This window comes from Canis aureus, chromosome 27 (genome assembly GCF_053574225.1).
Source record: "Canis aureus isolate CA01 chromosome 27, VMU_Caureus_v.1.0, whole genome shotgun sequence".
Taxonomy (NCBI): Eukaryota; Metazoa; Chordata; class Mammalia; order Carnivora; family Canidae; genus Canis; species Canis aureus.
Window position 1 is genome coordinate 38934740 of NC_135637.1, and position 16561 is coordinate 38951300.

The window sequence follows — 16561 nt, forward strand, 5'->3', positions numbered from 1 at the left end:
TTTAAGGCAGATGCTACATCTTATACTTCTATAATCCCAAGGCTTTCCACTAACACATTGTCTTCAATAAGAGGGACTAAAGAAACAAAACAGAAAAATAAAAAATCCTTTATGCAAACTAAAGACAACGGGACTGTCATACTTCATAAAACTTTGTGTCATAGTGATTTTTAGAAAATTATCAGGGTAATGGGACAACAGTGCTAATACACACCATATTTTAAATTATTTAGAAATAATATGTAAGTATGGTAAATACATGATACATATGATAAATATTTTAAAATAACGTGACAAAGTATCCTACTTTTAAAAATATTTGGACTACTTGAGGGTGATCTTTATTAAATATATTTCTAGTTTTAGTTTTACTAGAATTAAAATTGATGTAAACTCATCACACTTTGGGTGGGAAGTTTTTTGAAAATGCTCATCTATGAAAATGTGTTTTTCTGGCATTAAGGGGAAAATTCCAGATGGAATGATCATCATAGGTCAGAGCCTATGACCCACATCATTAACGCATTCTTGGAGAAAGGATTAGCATAATCTGATTTTTTCTCTTTGACTCTCAAAACCATATTTGTTTTAGGAAACCTGGCAAGTTCAGTTAAGAATGAAAAAGTTGGGGGAAAAAAGCACCACACACAATTCCATTGTCTGGAGACAAAGACTGTTGACAAAGTAATATCGCAGCATACTTCCTTCCAAAATATGGCTATGTGGCGCTGATGCAAGTATGAAGCTGAAGGTTTAACTTGTCAACATTACACACTTTTTATCATTATTTATTGAGTGTCGACTAAACACAGGGTATGGCATTAACTTGCTTTTATTCTCCAAGGCACTTCGGAAAATTTCCAGCTATCAATATCCAAAGATGTACTTGGTGGTATATATATATATTTTAAATAATTCAAACCCTCACAGGCACCAAGTGTTGCATCAGTTGGCATATAAAACTGGCTCACGTTATTAAGTAACCTGCAAAATTCTATTTTTGACGGCTGTATTTGTCCTGCTAGTGATAAGAGAACACAAATGAGTTACTCTCTGGTTTTCGAATTCTTGTTTTGCAAGTATTCATGTTCAATCTCAGAGGCTGTGAAGATCCAACAAAAATAGATCCTTCAAAACCTAATTTAAAAAAAAAAAAACCTAATTTAGCAAATACCATAAAATTTTAAATGGTCTTTTTATGGGTATGCTCCCTGAATTGTCTTAAGATGTTTCTTTAACTTTTTGTGCAGAGATTTTTTAGTATATGTGCTGCCGAAGCGAGCACTATGCAGAGATTTTTTAAAAAGGAAACCTGATGCTGCCCTCTTTTTTGAAGGCTGATGTATGTATGGAAAAGGCTGAAGAGTCTCCCCTAAATCCCCAAACACTGGGGCTGTACCTCCCATGTGCTCTTCTCTTCGAGCCAGTTAATCCAGGCTGCTGACCAGAGACTAGATTGAGCAGATACCAGGATTGCAACACCATGACTAGTAGAGTGGGGGTAGGACCTTGCCAGTATTCTGGAAATTAAGGGTGAGAGGGATTAAGGTACACGTTGAAGATCATACAACTTGCCTGTGGCAAAGAGCAGGCTAACCCACAGGTCTCCAATTTGAAGTCTTGGGTGACTTCCTGTACTCTGCAGCCGAATCAGGAGGATTTTTTCAATTCATTCAAAATGATTGAGTCGTTTATGTATTTAGATCTTGATTAGAGGCATTAGATCTGGATAGCTAGGTTTTAGAATTCTAGGTTTTACATTATGGAAGAATTTCTGAATTAGTCATTTCCCAATTAGTCATTCTGGTAGCAAAGAGATAGTGCTACTCAAAGTGAATCCTGTTAAAAGTTTAGGCTCACAAAATATTTTTTTGCATGTCCTGTCATGCTAATCTCTAAAATTTCAATCATAAAGATCGTACTTTAATAGCTCTTAGTTTTGTAAATCTTGCTGGAAGTTCTGGCCAGTAGCAGTGTAATTATAGCCTGTAAATCCTGGGCAAGGTACCTAACCTCCTTGTGCCTTGTTTTTCTTATCTGGAAACTGGAGATGATTGGTGTTGTTGTAAGGATTAAATGAATGAATTTATACAAACTAGTTAGAATAGAGGTGCCCACTAAATGTTTACTATTACTTAGTTGCTATTAACTTGTGGTTTCATTATTAACATTTTCTGAATGTAATTGAATATATAAGTTCAAAGTAATATGCAGATCGATCATATATTTTTGGGGCTATTTTATTGGGAAACATTTTTAATTATGAAAGTAAAATAGTCCTATTGGTTTCTCTTCCTCTATAGTGCAAATGTTCTTAACTCCTAGTGTTTGGTTTGTAAAATTATCTCCACTGCTATGTGAGTCTTTAAAAAATATATTATTTGTAAACTTTGTACATAGCTATAATAATATATTACAGTTCTCTGTCCTGCAGAGTTGTTGTTTTTTTTTTTTTTTTTTTTTTTAATGATCACTTAATGGCCAAATACTATTTTGTTTGCAATGGGACTTTAAGATGGATGGGACTCTTTTTGGCCTCTGGTTTGGATATGAAACCAAACCCCTGGACCACCAAGCAGGATGAGAAGGTAGCAAGAAGCTGCTATAATTGCTTAACATTCTTGACTGAACACCTCCTCCCCGCTCCCTATCCTTGAGTTTAGGAAAGCAATGGAGGAATTTGAGAGGAGTTTTTGGAGTTCATCTAAATGATGAATGGTGGTGAATTGTGGATCCTAATTTCCACCAAGTGAGAGGAATTGTGAGGTGCATCTCAGTTTACCTGAGGCAGCAGAAATAAGGAAATCACTCAGAGAGCTTGATAGGCATTCCCTGTGTTTGGGAACACATTAGGCTGGTGTGGTGTTTCAGTCTTGAAATTCCCAATGGTGAGAGCAATGGATTCTCCTGCTTTGATGTTGGTGAGAAGGAGAGGCGGTTGCTTTTTGGCAACTGTACTTCCGGTTTTACCGGTCATAGAATGTGTGAGTACTTCTAGGGGACTAGAGTTTGGCCACATGTAGGAGCCACGGGGTTTCTTCTGTCTTCCCCAAGAGGGCTGCTTGGTGTGTCAAAAAGAGCTGTGTAGAAGGAGTCGGAGGCCCAGGGAAGTGGCCGGGCAGAGGAGCGTGGAGCCAGGTGGGAGATGCCCAACAATGGAATTAAGGATGTCTCTGATGAGCCTACCTGCTGGGCCCAGAGAGTCCAGTACTGACTATTGGTCAAGCACACCCTGCCTCCTCTCCTTCGCTTTGATCCCTTCCTTCTACTTGAGCTCTGAGTCAGAAAATATAGTTAGCAGACTGGCATGGAAATTGTGCTTCTGAAAGCATAAAGGACGAAATAGAAATCCCCCTCTACTCTTACATATTTGGAAAAGTGAATAGCTATAACTTTGAAGTTTCTATTATCCTGCACTAGACATATTATTATTTAGTGGAAGATTTTTTTATTTTATTTTATTTTTTTACCTGAATGTTACTAGAAAAGTCATGAGACTTCCCCTGAATTTCATTTGGGGGAAAAGGAAGAGCGTGCTTAGAATAAAATTAAATAGACAATTTACATTGCTTTGTGGTTACTTCTCATCAAGTTCTGCTTGTTGAATGTAATGATTATATATTCATAGCTTACTTAATAATGTTCTTTTATACATTTAGGTTGGTGATCTTGAGTTACTATAAATAATGCCACACTAGATAGGTTTATATGTATCCCTATCATTATATTTCGGACCATTCCAGATTTATTTCCAGAAGGCAAACATCTTTGTATATAAATATTAATAAATTGCTTTTCAAAGGGTTTAAATGCTTTCTACTACCACTGTTTCTGCTTGAGTATTTCAGACAAAAAGAAAGTAAAAAGAAAAATTCAATTATTTTTGGTAAAATTTCTAACATAATGTTATACTTTGTAACAATCTGACAAAGGATGCTGTATGTTTTATAGTTATCCAAATGAAATTTGTATTTGTCATAGCATATGGGTTTGGTTAAGTTCAAAAAGTATATGTGAAAGACTATAGCTGAGAATGAAAATACTTTGTCTTAACTGTAAAAAGGGGAACAATATTTCTTCAAGTAAGATCGTTAATATGCCTAATACTAGCTTTATTTTTAATGTGTTATAACCTCTCCAAAGGAGACTTCCATAGAAACAGCAAAAATATATGTACAATTCTTAACAACCAATGTCTATGAATAGTCAGGTTTAGGACTTTTTCCTTTTTAAAAATACTGAACATGGAGAGAAATTCTTATGGATCCTAAACTTAGCTGGGTAGGCATTACAAGAAAACATTGGGGAATAGGTAGGGTGACCAAATGGTCATTCCTGGGATCCCACATCTGGAAGTCTTCCTGCTTCTGCAGTAGGGAATCTCTCTGAAAACTAAGGCTAGTTCCAGGATAGTTTGTCCTCTGCTGATTCTTGAAACAGTAGCGTGGTTCTACGCCATAGAACCACTTTGGGTAGTGAATTCCAATTGCCTTCTCATATACCAAAGCAGTCTTTTAAAGCTACGATAGTCTCTATGACTGTGAACATGGATTCTGTTTTCAAATGACCAGTTAAGGTTAAGCTGATAACCCAGAGTAGAAAGAACATCACCTGTAGGGTTACCTACAACACAGAAATGATGTGACTTCTTCCTCCCTCCCCGCCGCCCCCCCCTCCCCCCCCCAGGAAAGAACATCCATTGAGAGTTACACAGCGGACCATTCATATTTTGCATCTTGGGACCAGGAATATTCCCACCATTCAGCGAATTCAGTGGTGGATCTCAGCAGATGTCACAAGAAGTTCCTACCTGGACCAAGCTATATCCTGTGCGCTGGACCAGTGCGCGGAGGGCTGCTTCCTTCTGGGTGCCGCTCAATCCATCCCCGGATTTGTGATTTGATTCCATTGAGAGTGATTATCAGCAAAAAATCAGGTTAATTAGGGTTGCTCACTGAAACCAAATTTAAGATAAATTAAGTAAATTACTGTTGCCACGTCCAAACTTGTCCTTCTCATGAAGGACACCTTCAGGAAACATTCTTTATGAATAAGTTGTTAAGGTTAGAGCAACAAACAGCCACACACAAACACGGCTGGTGAAATGTCCTCATTAAAAAAAGAGTTTTTTTAAAAAAAATATTCAATTTTAGTTGAAATTTAGAAGTAAAAAATGAGCAATACTCCTTCTCCAATTAGAATGCAGATCAGTAAGTCTCAATCCAATTATTTTAGAATGTCACCAAATGCTCAAAAACAAATTAGCTCATGTCAATTAAAAATATGCAGAACGGTCCTTGCAGATGTGGGAAGAGAGCATGGTTACTAAATCAAACCAACTAGGATAAAGTATTAAAATCCCGAGAGACTGAGCTTTATTTATCTACTTAATGTGTCACCTAAAACATTTATCTACTTACTCTCCAAAGATAAAATTTCTAGAACCGACTGTGCTGGCATGAGAGATACAGAGGCCCTCATGCAAACTAGTCTGTATAATAAAGAGGTCACATAGGCTTTAATAAAACAAGAACAATAGATTTTTTTTAAGTGGTGCTAGAAGGGCCTACTAATACCAGGATCATCTATCACTTAGAACACCCAGGAGAGGACAGGAAGCCCTTTGCAAAAAAGAAAAAAAAAAAAAAATCTAAGGAACTCTAGATTTGCACATCTCCATGCTTGTGTAGATAAGAAGATGCAGTTTCAGCATTTTATCGGCTGTACTTCTTATTTGGGAACATAGTTTGAACCCTACTGCAAATAGGATAATTGCTTCTAGTGCAGAGGGGCGTATGCTGACCTGCTCCCTGAGTGTGAGGACTCAGGAAGGTTCCGCGCTGAGGCTGAGCTTTCACTCTGCCTACTGTGCTCTGTCAACCAAGCCAGAAGTGTGTTTTACAGTGATTTGAATCACATGCAGATTGAGTGCCTTTCAACATAGGCCCTTTGAAAACTTTCTGTGCCATGCGCTGAGATTTCCTATACAACTTTTGGGGGCCATTTAAAGATTCTGAATGAATGGGCCATTAATAATATAGAAAACAGGTAAAAAATTGGGTGAAAAGTAAAGCTGAGGTGATCATGTCAATAGAAGATTCAAAGCGTTCTATTAAGGTAATAAATAATAGACAAACAACCATCATCTAGCATTGTCTAGAAAGTAATACTTTCAACAGAATACAGGAAACAAGCGAAGATTTCGGGGAGACTATTCATCAGCTATTATAGGGACAGAACAATTTCATGCTTCACGTACAAGCATGGCCACTCCTGCCCTTGACTGTTCTAATAATTCTTGCCTGCTGCTAAGCCTGGACAATTCCATTTTTACGCATTCATTCTCTCAAGTAGTATTAGTCAGTGCTGTCTGCACGCCAGCTTCTCCTTGTCCCGCCCTAAGCATTGTGTGGTGGAGACAGTCAGCTAAGTCCATTAAGTTAATGTACCAGGTTCAGCTGCTGCCCTTTGCAAAAGGCAGTGATTTTTTATTTTCTAACTTTGTATCTTGCCTAAGACAAATTTTCCTGATGGTGCTGTTTTGATAGACCTGTAGCATCCAGGTTGGAACATGTGGCTTTACTGATACCTTTATAATGTCAAACAATCTTTCTAAGGATGCTACAGGGTAGGGGGTAAAAGGAGACCTGTATTCAGCTTGTAATGCTAACTGGCTGCTTATAGAAATTATAACTAATTTCTGAGTTATAGAAATCTCTATGAAACAATAGAAGTCCTCTTAAAAAGTGAAACTATGAAAGGCATTTGGAAGATTTCCAAAGAAAAGTAGCCTTTTTGCACAAACTGTAACTCTTGCACTTTCCCCAAATGTTGCTAAAATTGTCTTTTCATCAGGACCCTCTCAAACACCCCCTCTCCCCCCGGCCTAGCCCATTACCCCCTCCCCGCACCAGGGCTGGGGCTGGATTTAACCTGCCAAAGCAGGGAGGCCAAGGGTGGCCTGGGGTCTGGTGGTTAGTTCTGTCAGTCATCATGTGTCTTACAGATGTTTGAAGGCAAAGTCTATTGTCTTTTGGCCGAGTTGTGGGTTTATTCTTTGCTGAGCTTCACCTTTTCCAGCAAAAAATAACAGCTCATGGTGAAACGACAAGTTTTATTTGCAAGACCTACCCTTGGTTTTAGTTAATGATTAGTAAAGATAATTGAAAACACTTTTTACGTAGGACAGGTCTTTTGATCGCAGAAACTCACCCTGCCATTGTTGCGGAAATCTCTAGAACCTCTCAACGTAATGTCAGGTCATTAGAAATGGAGGTATAGCAGGAAGATTCAGAATTTGCTACAAGAGATACCTGAGCTTCGATGCTCGTTTCTCAAGAACAATCCCCTCTCCCAACATTGACCTAACCTGAAGGATGAACTTGGATCCCAGATAAATATTTTTTTAAGCAAGTTAAACTTCTGTTAAATTTGGTCAATTTGGGAGAGAGATTGTGCAATACATTTTCTAATTTAACATCCCATAATTGTTCAGATCTGAGACCACTGCGTTTTGAAAGACTGGTTCCCAGTGTAACTTATGTAGGCAACAGGATTTATTTATTTTTTTAATTTTTTTTTTATTTATTTATGATAGTCACAGAGAGAGAGAGAGAGGCAGAGACATAGGCAGAGGGAGAAGCAGGCTCCATGCACCGGGAGCCTGATGTGGGATTCGATCCTGGGTCTCCAGGATCGCGCCCTGGGCCAAAGGCAGGCGCCAAACCGCTGCGCCACCCAGGGATCCCGGCAACAGGATTTAAAACCTATACAAAAAAAAAAAAAAAAAAACCTATACAAAGCAGCCATTAGGAACATTGGTGCCCCAGGAGAACACGCGTGAGTGGTTAAGCATATGAACATACTTCTCAGTGAGTATCAGTTATTCTTTAAGAACATATACTGAGTACCTACTACCATTCTAGAATTCTTTGAGACATTGGGGGAATAGCAGAGAACAAAACAAACCCCTCTCCCTGCAAAAAACATGGAGTTTTATAGAGGATGAGAGAGACAATAAGCATGTAAAATACATAGGTGCTAATGATAATTTCCGAGGAGAAAAAAAAAATAAAGAGGAACGTGAAGTGTGTGTGCGGGAGGAATGAAATGTTAGACAGGTGTGATCCTGATGGGGTGAATTTGGGAAGAGACCTGGTGACGCGAGGGATGTGTCTGGGGGAAACCATTCTAGGCAGAGGGCCTGCAGCCGTGAGGGCCCTGAGGTGGGAGCTTGGTGATGGAACAGGGAGCAGGCCTGTGGGGAGGGCCCAGAGCTGGGTTAGTGAGGTCAGAAGTAGGAGTTATCAGAGAGATAGTCGTGGCCCCGGCCATAAAGAATCTTGCAGGTCATGGTGAGGACTTTGGCTTTTGGCTTTTGCTCTGAGATGTCAAGCCAGAGGATCAACAAGATGTTTAACAAGGTCACTCTGACACTGAAGGGAGTCAGGCAGGGCTGGGACTGAGGTGAGTCATGCAAACGCTCTAGTCATGTGTTCACTATCGACTTTGCTGTTTTGTGCATTTTTATGGGTTTTTTTTTTTTTTTGCATAGATTCTGATTTTTTAAAATGTTGCATGAAAACACCACTTGTCTTGATTCCTGAGTTTCTTGATGCTGCATTGGAGGTAGGGCCTCACTCACCTCTGACCTCACTCTAGTCAGCAGACGGCTCATGAGGTGAAGTAGGGAGACCAGTGAAACCATGGCACCTTCTGGACAAGAAGGAGTAGTGATGAACTGGGGGTGGTGAAAAGCAGGTATTGTGGATAAACTCTACAGATGAATTGGACGCATCATGGGATAAAAAGTGAGGAGTTAAGGATGACATCAGTTTTCTGGCCCAGGCAACTAGAAGAATGGAACTGCTGTTAGCTCAGATGGGGAAGAGTCGGAGCTCCACGGTCGGCATGCTGGTTTTGAGATGCCTATTAATAGCCACATGGAGAGCCTGAGTATACAGTTAGGTCCACGAGCTGGGATTTCCTGGGAATGTTCCAGGCCGGAGGTACTAGTTGGGAAGCTATCTGCCGAGAGATGATATTTAAGCTATGAAATTGGGTGAGATCATCTATGAGCTGAGTGTAAAAAGTAGGTCCAAGGATTGGGCTTGGGGGGGGGTGAGGGCGCACACTCCAACTCTCGGAAGTCAGGGAGACAGAGGAGAATGAGCTGGAATAGTCAGAAAGGCAGGAGGAGAACCGGGTGAAGGAGGTGAATGAAAAGCCAAGTGAAGAAGGGATTTTGAGAACAAATGAGTGATGAGATGAGCATGTCCTATCATGTCAAGTAAGATGAAGCCTGAATAGGGATGCAGACCTTGGAGCTAGACACCTGGATTCCAATCCTCCTTCTGGTTCTTACTGTGTCCCTGGAAAGTTCCTGAACCTCTTGATATCCGTACATCCTCAACTCTGGAAGCAGGAGTATTTCTCCTAGAGCCGTTGTATTATATGAGTAAATACGTTGAGAGAGCTTTGAGAGCATTCCTGGCACAGAGTGAGTGCTAGGTGGGAGGTAGGCCCAGGTATCTATGACTAAAACAAAAGGAGAAAGGGAGACACAGCATAATCACCGAGCACCCCACCTTCTCAGGTTCTGCAGGAAGACATTCCATGGTTTCGGGGAAAAGGACTGTTGCCTGGATGAGAATGGCTGAGTGAAGAAAGTGTGCGTTTTCTTAGGGAAGGGATGCTTTGTTCAAATGGGCGCTCATCAGCAAACCTGCTAGGTGAAGATGTTCCCCGCTCCTGTTGCTCTGCCTCCCTTCGCTCTAGGGAGACCCCGAGTCTCCATTTCCTTACCTAGAAAGTGTTAGGACAGTAAGAGTCCCTACTTCATAGAGTTGTTTCAAGGATTAAATATGAAGAGATTTAAAATATTTAAAGTGGTTCCTGGCATTTAATAACTGCCCATTGAGGGTTACCTATTATTTTAATTATTATTAATTATTATTATAAGTAATCTCTAATTCCGAGGGGTAACATTTCAAAATCACTTTCTGGGAAGATGAAGTCTCAAGCACTTAGCATGATCCATTGTCCCTCCAGGACTGGATTCCCTTCTGGTGTTCTCACTCCTTTCCCTGCCCCCTTGGGCCACCAGGTTTTCTTACACTTGCCCACTCTCTACTTGGACTGCTGTTCCCTTCCCTTCCCACATCTAACCTTCACCACCTTGGCCCTGTTATCTTTCCAAATTGGATCAAAATGTCTGCTCTGTGAGCCTTCCTTTGATACCCTCCCTGGGTAACATTAGGTGCCACGTCCTTAGCACTCTCAAGAGAGCCTGAGAGCCCATGTACTATTGCATATAATATTGGAATTATCTGCTTACACGGCTGTCTTTCTCACTACACCGGGAACTCCTTGAGTGTGGGGACTGTGCTGGACTCTTCTTTCTTTGCCCAGAAGGCTTAGCCTGACCTTATGCTAAGTGTTCGATAAATAACTTGGAGAAAAAAATGAAAGACCTTGGACTAGCATTTTATAAATGATGGTAACTTACGCCCGATCTGAAGTAAACGGAATCTGCATCTAATCTCCTACTATTTACTATTCTTTTTGCTCCAACCACTTCTAGAAAGTTCAATCCTGGAGTGAATTTACATTTTGTGAGAAATGGATGTCAGTGGTTTCCCTGAATTTACAAATATGTTCTTGTATTTCGGGGAGAGACAAGAGGAGTCAAATTTTGAATGCAAAGCGATCAAAAAATAGGATTGACATTTGAATTCACTTCTCTTCTTTTCAATGCCTTTCTGGTTTTATATTTGCAACATCGTCCCTATTTCTTTGGAAAAAGAAGGACCCAGAAGTTATTGAGGGTTCAAGATTTCTGCCTTTCTGAAAGTCACAGTGGATTGGAGTGAACATCTCACCTCCTCATTTGGTTGAGACCTTTCAGTAAAAATTTCCAGAGTTCTCTGTTGGGTAAGGTTAGAGCTGCTGTTCCTGACCCTTGACCCTGATTGCCTCGGGTACTAGTGGGTCCTGGCTCGGGGAAGATGCCAGGGATACAAAGACAGGAAGGAGGCAAGAGAGAAGCAAGTGGGGGAGCACCTGCTGACTTTCCTCCTCTACAGCCATGAGGGGGGTACTGTATGCTGCCCTTTCTTCATAGCCCAAGTCCATAAAGAAGAAAAGCATATGGAAAAATTGTACATGTAAATTGAGCTCACCAGATGTGGAAGGAAAACAAAGAGAGGATTTTCAGTGATATTTATTTGGATTTGCCTAAAGTTAGGCAGTGTTGGCAGATTAGCACCCTAGCGGAGCATAAGTTGGCAGCTATGGCAACAGAGAAAGAGGGAAAACAAGTTTTTTTTTTTTTTTTTTTAAATAGTAAACCAGGCAAGACAGACAAAAGTAAGAGGTGCACAATGGAAGGCACACAAAATGTGTGCAGGAAAGGTAGCTTGGAAAAGTTAAAGCAGGCGCAGTGGTGTGTGTGAGGCTGAGGAGAACAAGACGGAGAGGAAGGATTAAGACAGAGATTCAAGTGACCAGCCTCCTTGGTTTAAACACAAAACAATTATTCTCAACTTTAACAGAAGATCCACAGGTATTAAAGGAATATCTGCTACATGCTCAGCAATGTGCTAGATGATTTAGCCAGGAGATAGAGTAGTTTTGTTAATGTTAGGGTTTCTGTATGTATTTTATGGACTTTTTCCAAAGAGGAGGAATAAGGACACTGAGTGGAGGGAAACATTGGTTCTGACTTGCTAAGCAGAGGGGAGGTGTTCCTTTGTAACCAAGCAGGGGACACTGGGGCCTATGTGAGCAAGGTTGGTGGTAGCATCCAGTGCCACCAGGATCCCTCCAGATCCAACCCAGGCTTCTCCAGCATTCATGAGCCCATGTTGCATGACATAGGCTGGATGTAACTCTAACACAACATGCAAGTTGTACAAGTGGTTTTATTGTCAGTTCCAAGCATTTAGTATCTCCTGGGGATTTTACACAGAAGGACTTCCAGGTGAATTGACATGGTCTGTGAAGGATTGATGACCAAAGTTTATGCATTTGCCTAATGATGCTAAGTCAATATTACTATGGGTTACTTGATAAAGAAATATAAACTAGCTCCAGCGGTCTCCTTAGAAATGTTTACAATTGGTCTTAAGTTTATTTTGGAAGTGAATCCATGTGATAGCTCTATAGTTGGCCGTGTGTCATGAACCATGGCAAAATTAACAGAGGATATGCACACATAAAATTCCACGGGTGCACCTGGGTGGCTCAGTGGTTAAGTGTCTGCCTTTGGCCCAGGGTGTGATCCTGGGGTCCCGGGATCGAGTCCCATGTCAGGCTCCCTGCAGGGAGCCTGCTTCTCCCTCTGCCTCTCTCTGTGTCTCTCATGAATAAATAAGTAAAATCTTAAAAAAAATAAAATTCCAAAATGTAGCCATAAAAACATCCCACCAAGTCCCAATATGCAGTGTCTTATTTTTAAAAACCGATATATTATTAGCCAAAATAATTAAGTTAGTCAGAATCCCTTCTATATTCATAAGGCATTAGAAATGAATCCTATGTTAATTTGGGCCTGGTCAATTTGAACCTAGACAAGGCTTAAAATAAAGAAAAATTAAAGTTGTTCATAGTAGATACATTAACTTATAATTATTGAAAAAAAATCCTTCTTCTATAGTAGGTTGCACTTCTCTGAGAAAGACAAGCTTGCATTGAAATTTACGTCCTGCCACCATGATTTTAATTTTTCTAAGACCCTGGTTCTAAGAACAGGAGCACTGATGGGATCCCTGGGTGGCTCAGTGGTTGAGCATCTGCTTTGGGCCCAGGGCATGACCCCGGGGTCCTGGGATCGAGTCCCACATTGGGCTCCCTGCATGGAGCCTGCTTTTCCCTCTGCCTGTGTCTCTGCCTCTCTCTCTCTGTCTCTCATGAGTAAATAAAAAATAAAATATTAAAAAAAATAAACAGGAGCACTGACACCTAACTTGAAGGAGGTTTTGTTTGTTTTTCTGTTTTTGTCTTTTAGCAAAGGACCAAATAAATCAGATAATGGATAGGAAAGCACCTAATAAAGTGCTGGGCATACAGAAGATGCTCAATAAATATTTCTTTCTTGTTCCTTATCTGCTGCCTTGGCTGACTCTTCTTAACATCATCTATGATCATCTGCTAGGTTATTCTTTCTAGAAATTGTTCGAGGGAAAGAGGAACACAGTTTTGAATGCGTTATGTTGACTTTCATGTTGCTTTAATAATTGACCTGATTGTTCATGTGTTTGTTGTCACTTCTCAGTAGGAAAAATCCAGAAGGTCTTCAGTGTATGTGTGTGTGTGTGTGTGTGTACATGTGTGTGTGTCAAAGAGCATGTTAATGTTGTGATGAGAATTAGATACGACCTAAATATCAGTGATTAATGAATATTTGAATAAGTTGCAGTACAGTGCAGCTAATAAAACTGCTGTTCTAGTAGGATATATAATTCAGACAGCTATTTGTGAATAGAATCAAGTCAAAAGAAAGCAGACTAAAAACAGCAGGGGTAGTCTGATTTCCTTCGTGTTAACTTTCATCTTCGTAAGGCGTTATAAAAGGCTAACTAGGTAAACAAATCAGTTTGTCATTCTCCTTCGGTTATTTTTAGTTTTCTATAATTCATAGCCCTTACTCTAAAACTTTAAAAAGTTAAATGATGCTGACAAATGAATGCCAATGAGAACAAGTCATCAAAGACTAAGATGGGGGTCAAGATCCTATTCCAGGGAAACTGTTGATCATTAATTAGAAAAAAATACTGAAAATCACTACAAGGGTCCAGCTAAACAGGCCAGGAACAGAACAAAGTAGACGTAATGAAATCAGAAGGAATCAAACATAAATTAGTAAGACAGAAAAATCTGTAGACTTGACAAAGGCAGAAGCCAATTGAAAATTTGGCAAACTAGCACCTCTGGCCACTTTGACAAAGTGAAAAAGGAGAAACCAATTCCAAAAACAGGTGGGAAAAATGGATGTAGCCACAGATGAGAGACTCTTGATCTTTTTATCAATATGTTGACAAATACAGATGCAGTGACCAGTTATCTAGAAAATTCAAGGGTAAAGTAAAAATTTGAATAAGCTAATAACCACACACTGTGATGAAAAAACTCACTGTTTTCCTCCTAAATACCATAAGGTCCAGGTGGTTTTACTGGGAAAGTCTTACAAATCATTTAAAAAATAATTCTTTCATTATAGAGAGCCTTTTGAAGTATACAGAATAATGGAAAACTGATACTAAATCTACCAATAATTTCATATCTCTGATACAAAGCCAGACAAATACACCACAAAATAGAAAACTATAGACCTCAATATCACATATAAGTCTAGATATGAACTACATACAGCAAATTATCAAAATACTAACATACAATGCATTTATCACCAAAATACAAAGACCATGCCACCTTAGGGATTCTATTCATTTAATTCATTTCAGTGATGAAGAAGAAAAAACATGATCACCCCCATAAATTAAAATTAGCACTTAATTGAGCAGCCACTATTGGTTTAGAAAAAAGATAGATTGTTAGTAATAGAAAAAAGCATCCTTAAATTGATGAAGATCATCAGAAACACACAGCAAACATACTTAATAGTGAAACATTGCAATCATCCATTCTCATTCAAGACAAGTAAATCAACTGTGCGCAACAATTTGAATAAAGGAATACTACAAGAAAAGTAAAAACAAGTTCATCCTTGAAGAAGAAATGGCAAATGAAATGAGATCTAAACAAAATTAACAAAACTTGTAAGAATAAATGTAATGTGAAGTATCCAAACTCTTTATGAAGAAAATGGTAAAATTACGCTGAAGGATCTAAGGAAGGCCCGGATACATGGAAATGTTCTTATTGAAAAGTATCCATTCTTCCCATATTATCAATCTAATGAAATGCCAATTTAAACCCCAATAAAATTATTTTTAAATTTGACAAATTAGGTCTAAAGTTCATCTGGTAGGAAAAAGTTGGGAAATGCCACAACATGTACTGAACGTATAGCATTCCCCGGGGACCAGCCTGATTAAAAGTTCAAATTAAAACAGCCATAGGAATAGACAAACAGATTTTAATGGAAAGAAAAAAAGAAGTCTAGACTATAGTTTTGTTCATGCTGGAATTTGCTGATAGGTGTTATTTCAAAAGATAGATCATAGACACTTTGAGAAGAAAGTTGGCTTACCCTCTCATGGCATATACCAAAATTCTAAGTGGATTAATGAAAAAAAAACCTTTAAAAACACTATAACTACTGGAAGAAAATATGGGGGAACATTTTTGTTCTCTTGCGAAGCAGAAGGGCTTCCTAACCAGGCATATCAACCACCAAAAATAAAAAGGCTAACAGATTTGGGGTGCCAGGGTGCCACAGTCAGTTAAGCATCTGACTCTTGGTTTCAGCTCAGGTTGTGATTTCAGGGTGCTGGGATCCAGCCCCATGTGGAGCTCTGTGCTCAGCAGGGAGTTTGCTTGGGGTTCTCCCTCTCTCCATGGCCCTCTGCTGCTCTGCCCATCACATGGGCATGTGTGCGCGTGCACTCTCTCTCTCTCTCAAATAAGTAAAAAAAAAAAAAATTACACATATCTGTAATGGTACAATAAAGTTAAAAAGAAGCCACAAACAGGAAGAAAATGATTGCTACTTTTATAGGCTACACCAAGAATCAGTATCTGTAATACACAAAGAATACTTTTGATCAATAATGAAGATTGATTGAATAATAAGATTGATTTTTCTGCTGATGTGGACAAATGAGCAAAGGTCATGAGCAGTCAATTAACAGAAAAAGGATATAAAAAAGAGTTTGTAAACTTATTTAAATATAGTCATCAGATGAGAAAAGGTAAATTAAAACCCAAGATGCTTTGGCTTTGCCTATTATGTAGCAAAATTTGAAAATATTTCAAAAAAACAAACAGGGCTAATGATTCCTAAGCGCTTATTATATGCTATGTGCTGGAAACTGTAAACCCAATTCATTTAATTCCATAAAAACTCAGTGGGGTTGGCATTATCATTCCTATAATGCAGGTCATAAATCAAGTTAGGGAGGTTGGTTAACGTGTCCAAAGTCACCCAGGTAACAAGTGGCAGACCCATAATTTGAATGCAGGTACCGTGGCGCCAGAGTCTGTGTTCCTCATTACTATATTCACCTTAAAAACGTAGGTGAATGGTGCCGAAGGAGTAGAGAGGTTACAATATCTATCCAGCTTTCCCTAAAGCGTTTTTGTGAGGAACCCCGTGATGCCACGATGAAACTGAGGAAGCCGACACTGTGAGCCTGTGTCCTCTTCCATAGTGCCAGGTGGCTTGGGTCATCGGAAGCACTACAATGACTTAGACTCTTTGCTGGAAAGAAAACGAGCTATTATCATCTGAGTAGGCCTGTGGGCAGGCCCTACTCTGATGGGTTCACCTGGACACATTCAAGATCTGGCCCCCTTTGGACACGGTCCAGAATGGATACACGGTCATTGCCAGCTCTCTGCTCTGCACCCGGTTATACCCCTGAAGCCTCATGCCCTATAC

The 16561-nt window shown here is 39.6% G+C and overlaps 1 protein-coding gene across 2 annotated transcripts in view; it reads right to left on the reverse strand.

Moving 5' to 3' along the window:
- Positions 1 to 16561, reverse strand: part of A1CF (APOBEC1 complementation factor) — an 82896-nt gene that overhangs the window by 51364 nt on the left and 14971 nt on the right. For both annotated transcript variants that reach the window (XM_077874875.1, XM_077874874.1), the window contains exon 2: positions 4811 to 4954. In XM_077874875.1, coding sequence (XP_077731001.1) covers positions 4811 to 4909 — 99 coding nt within the window. In that variant the 5' untranslated portion in view covers positions 4910 to 4954. The remainder of the gene's footprint in view (positions 1 to 4810; positions 4955 to 16561) is intronic.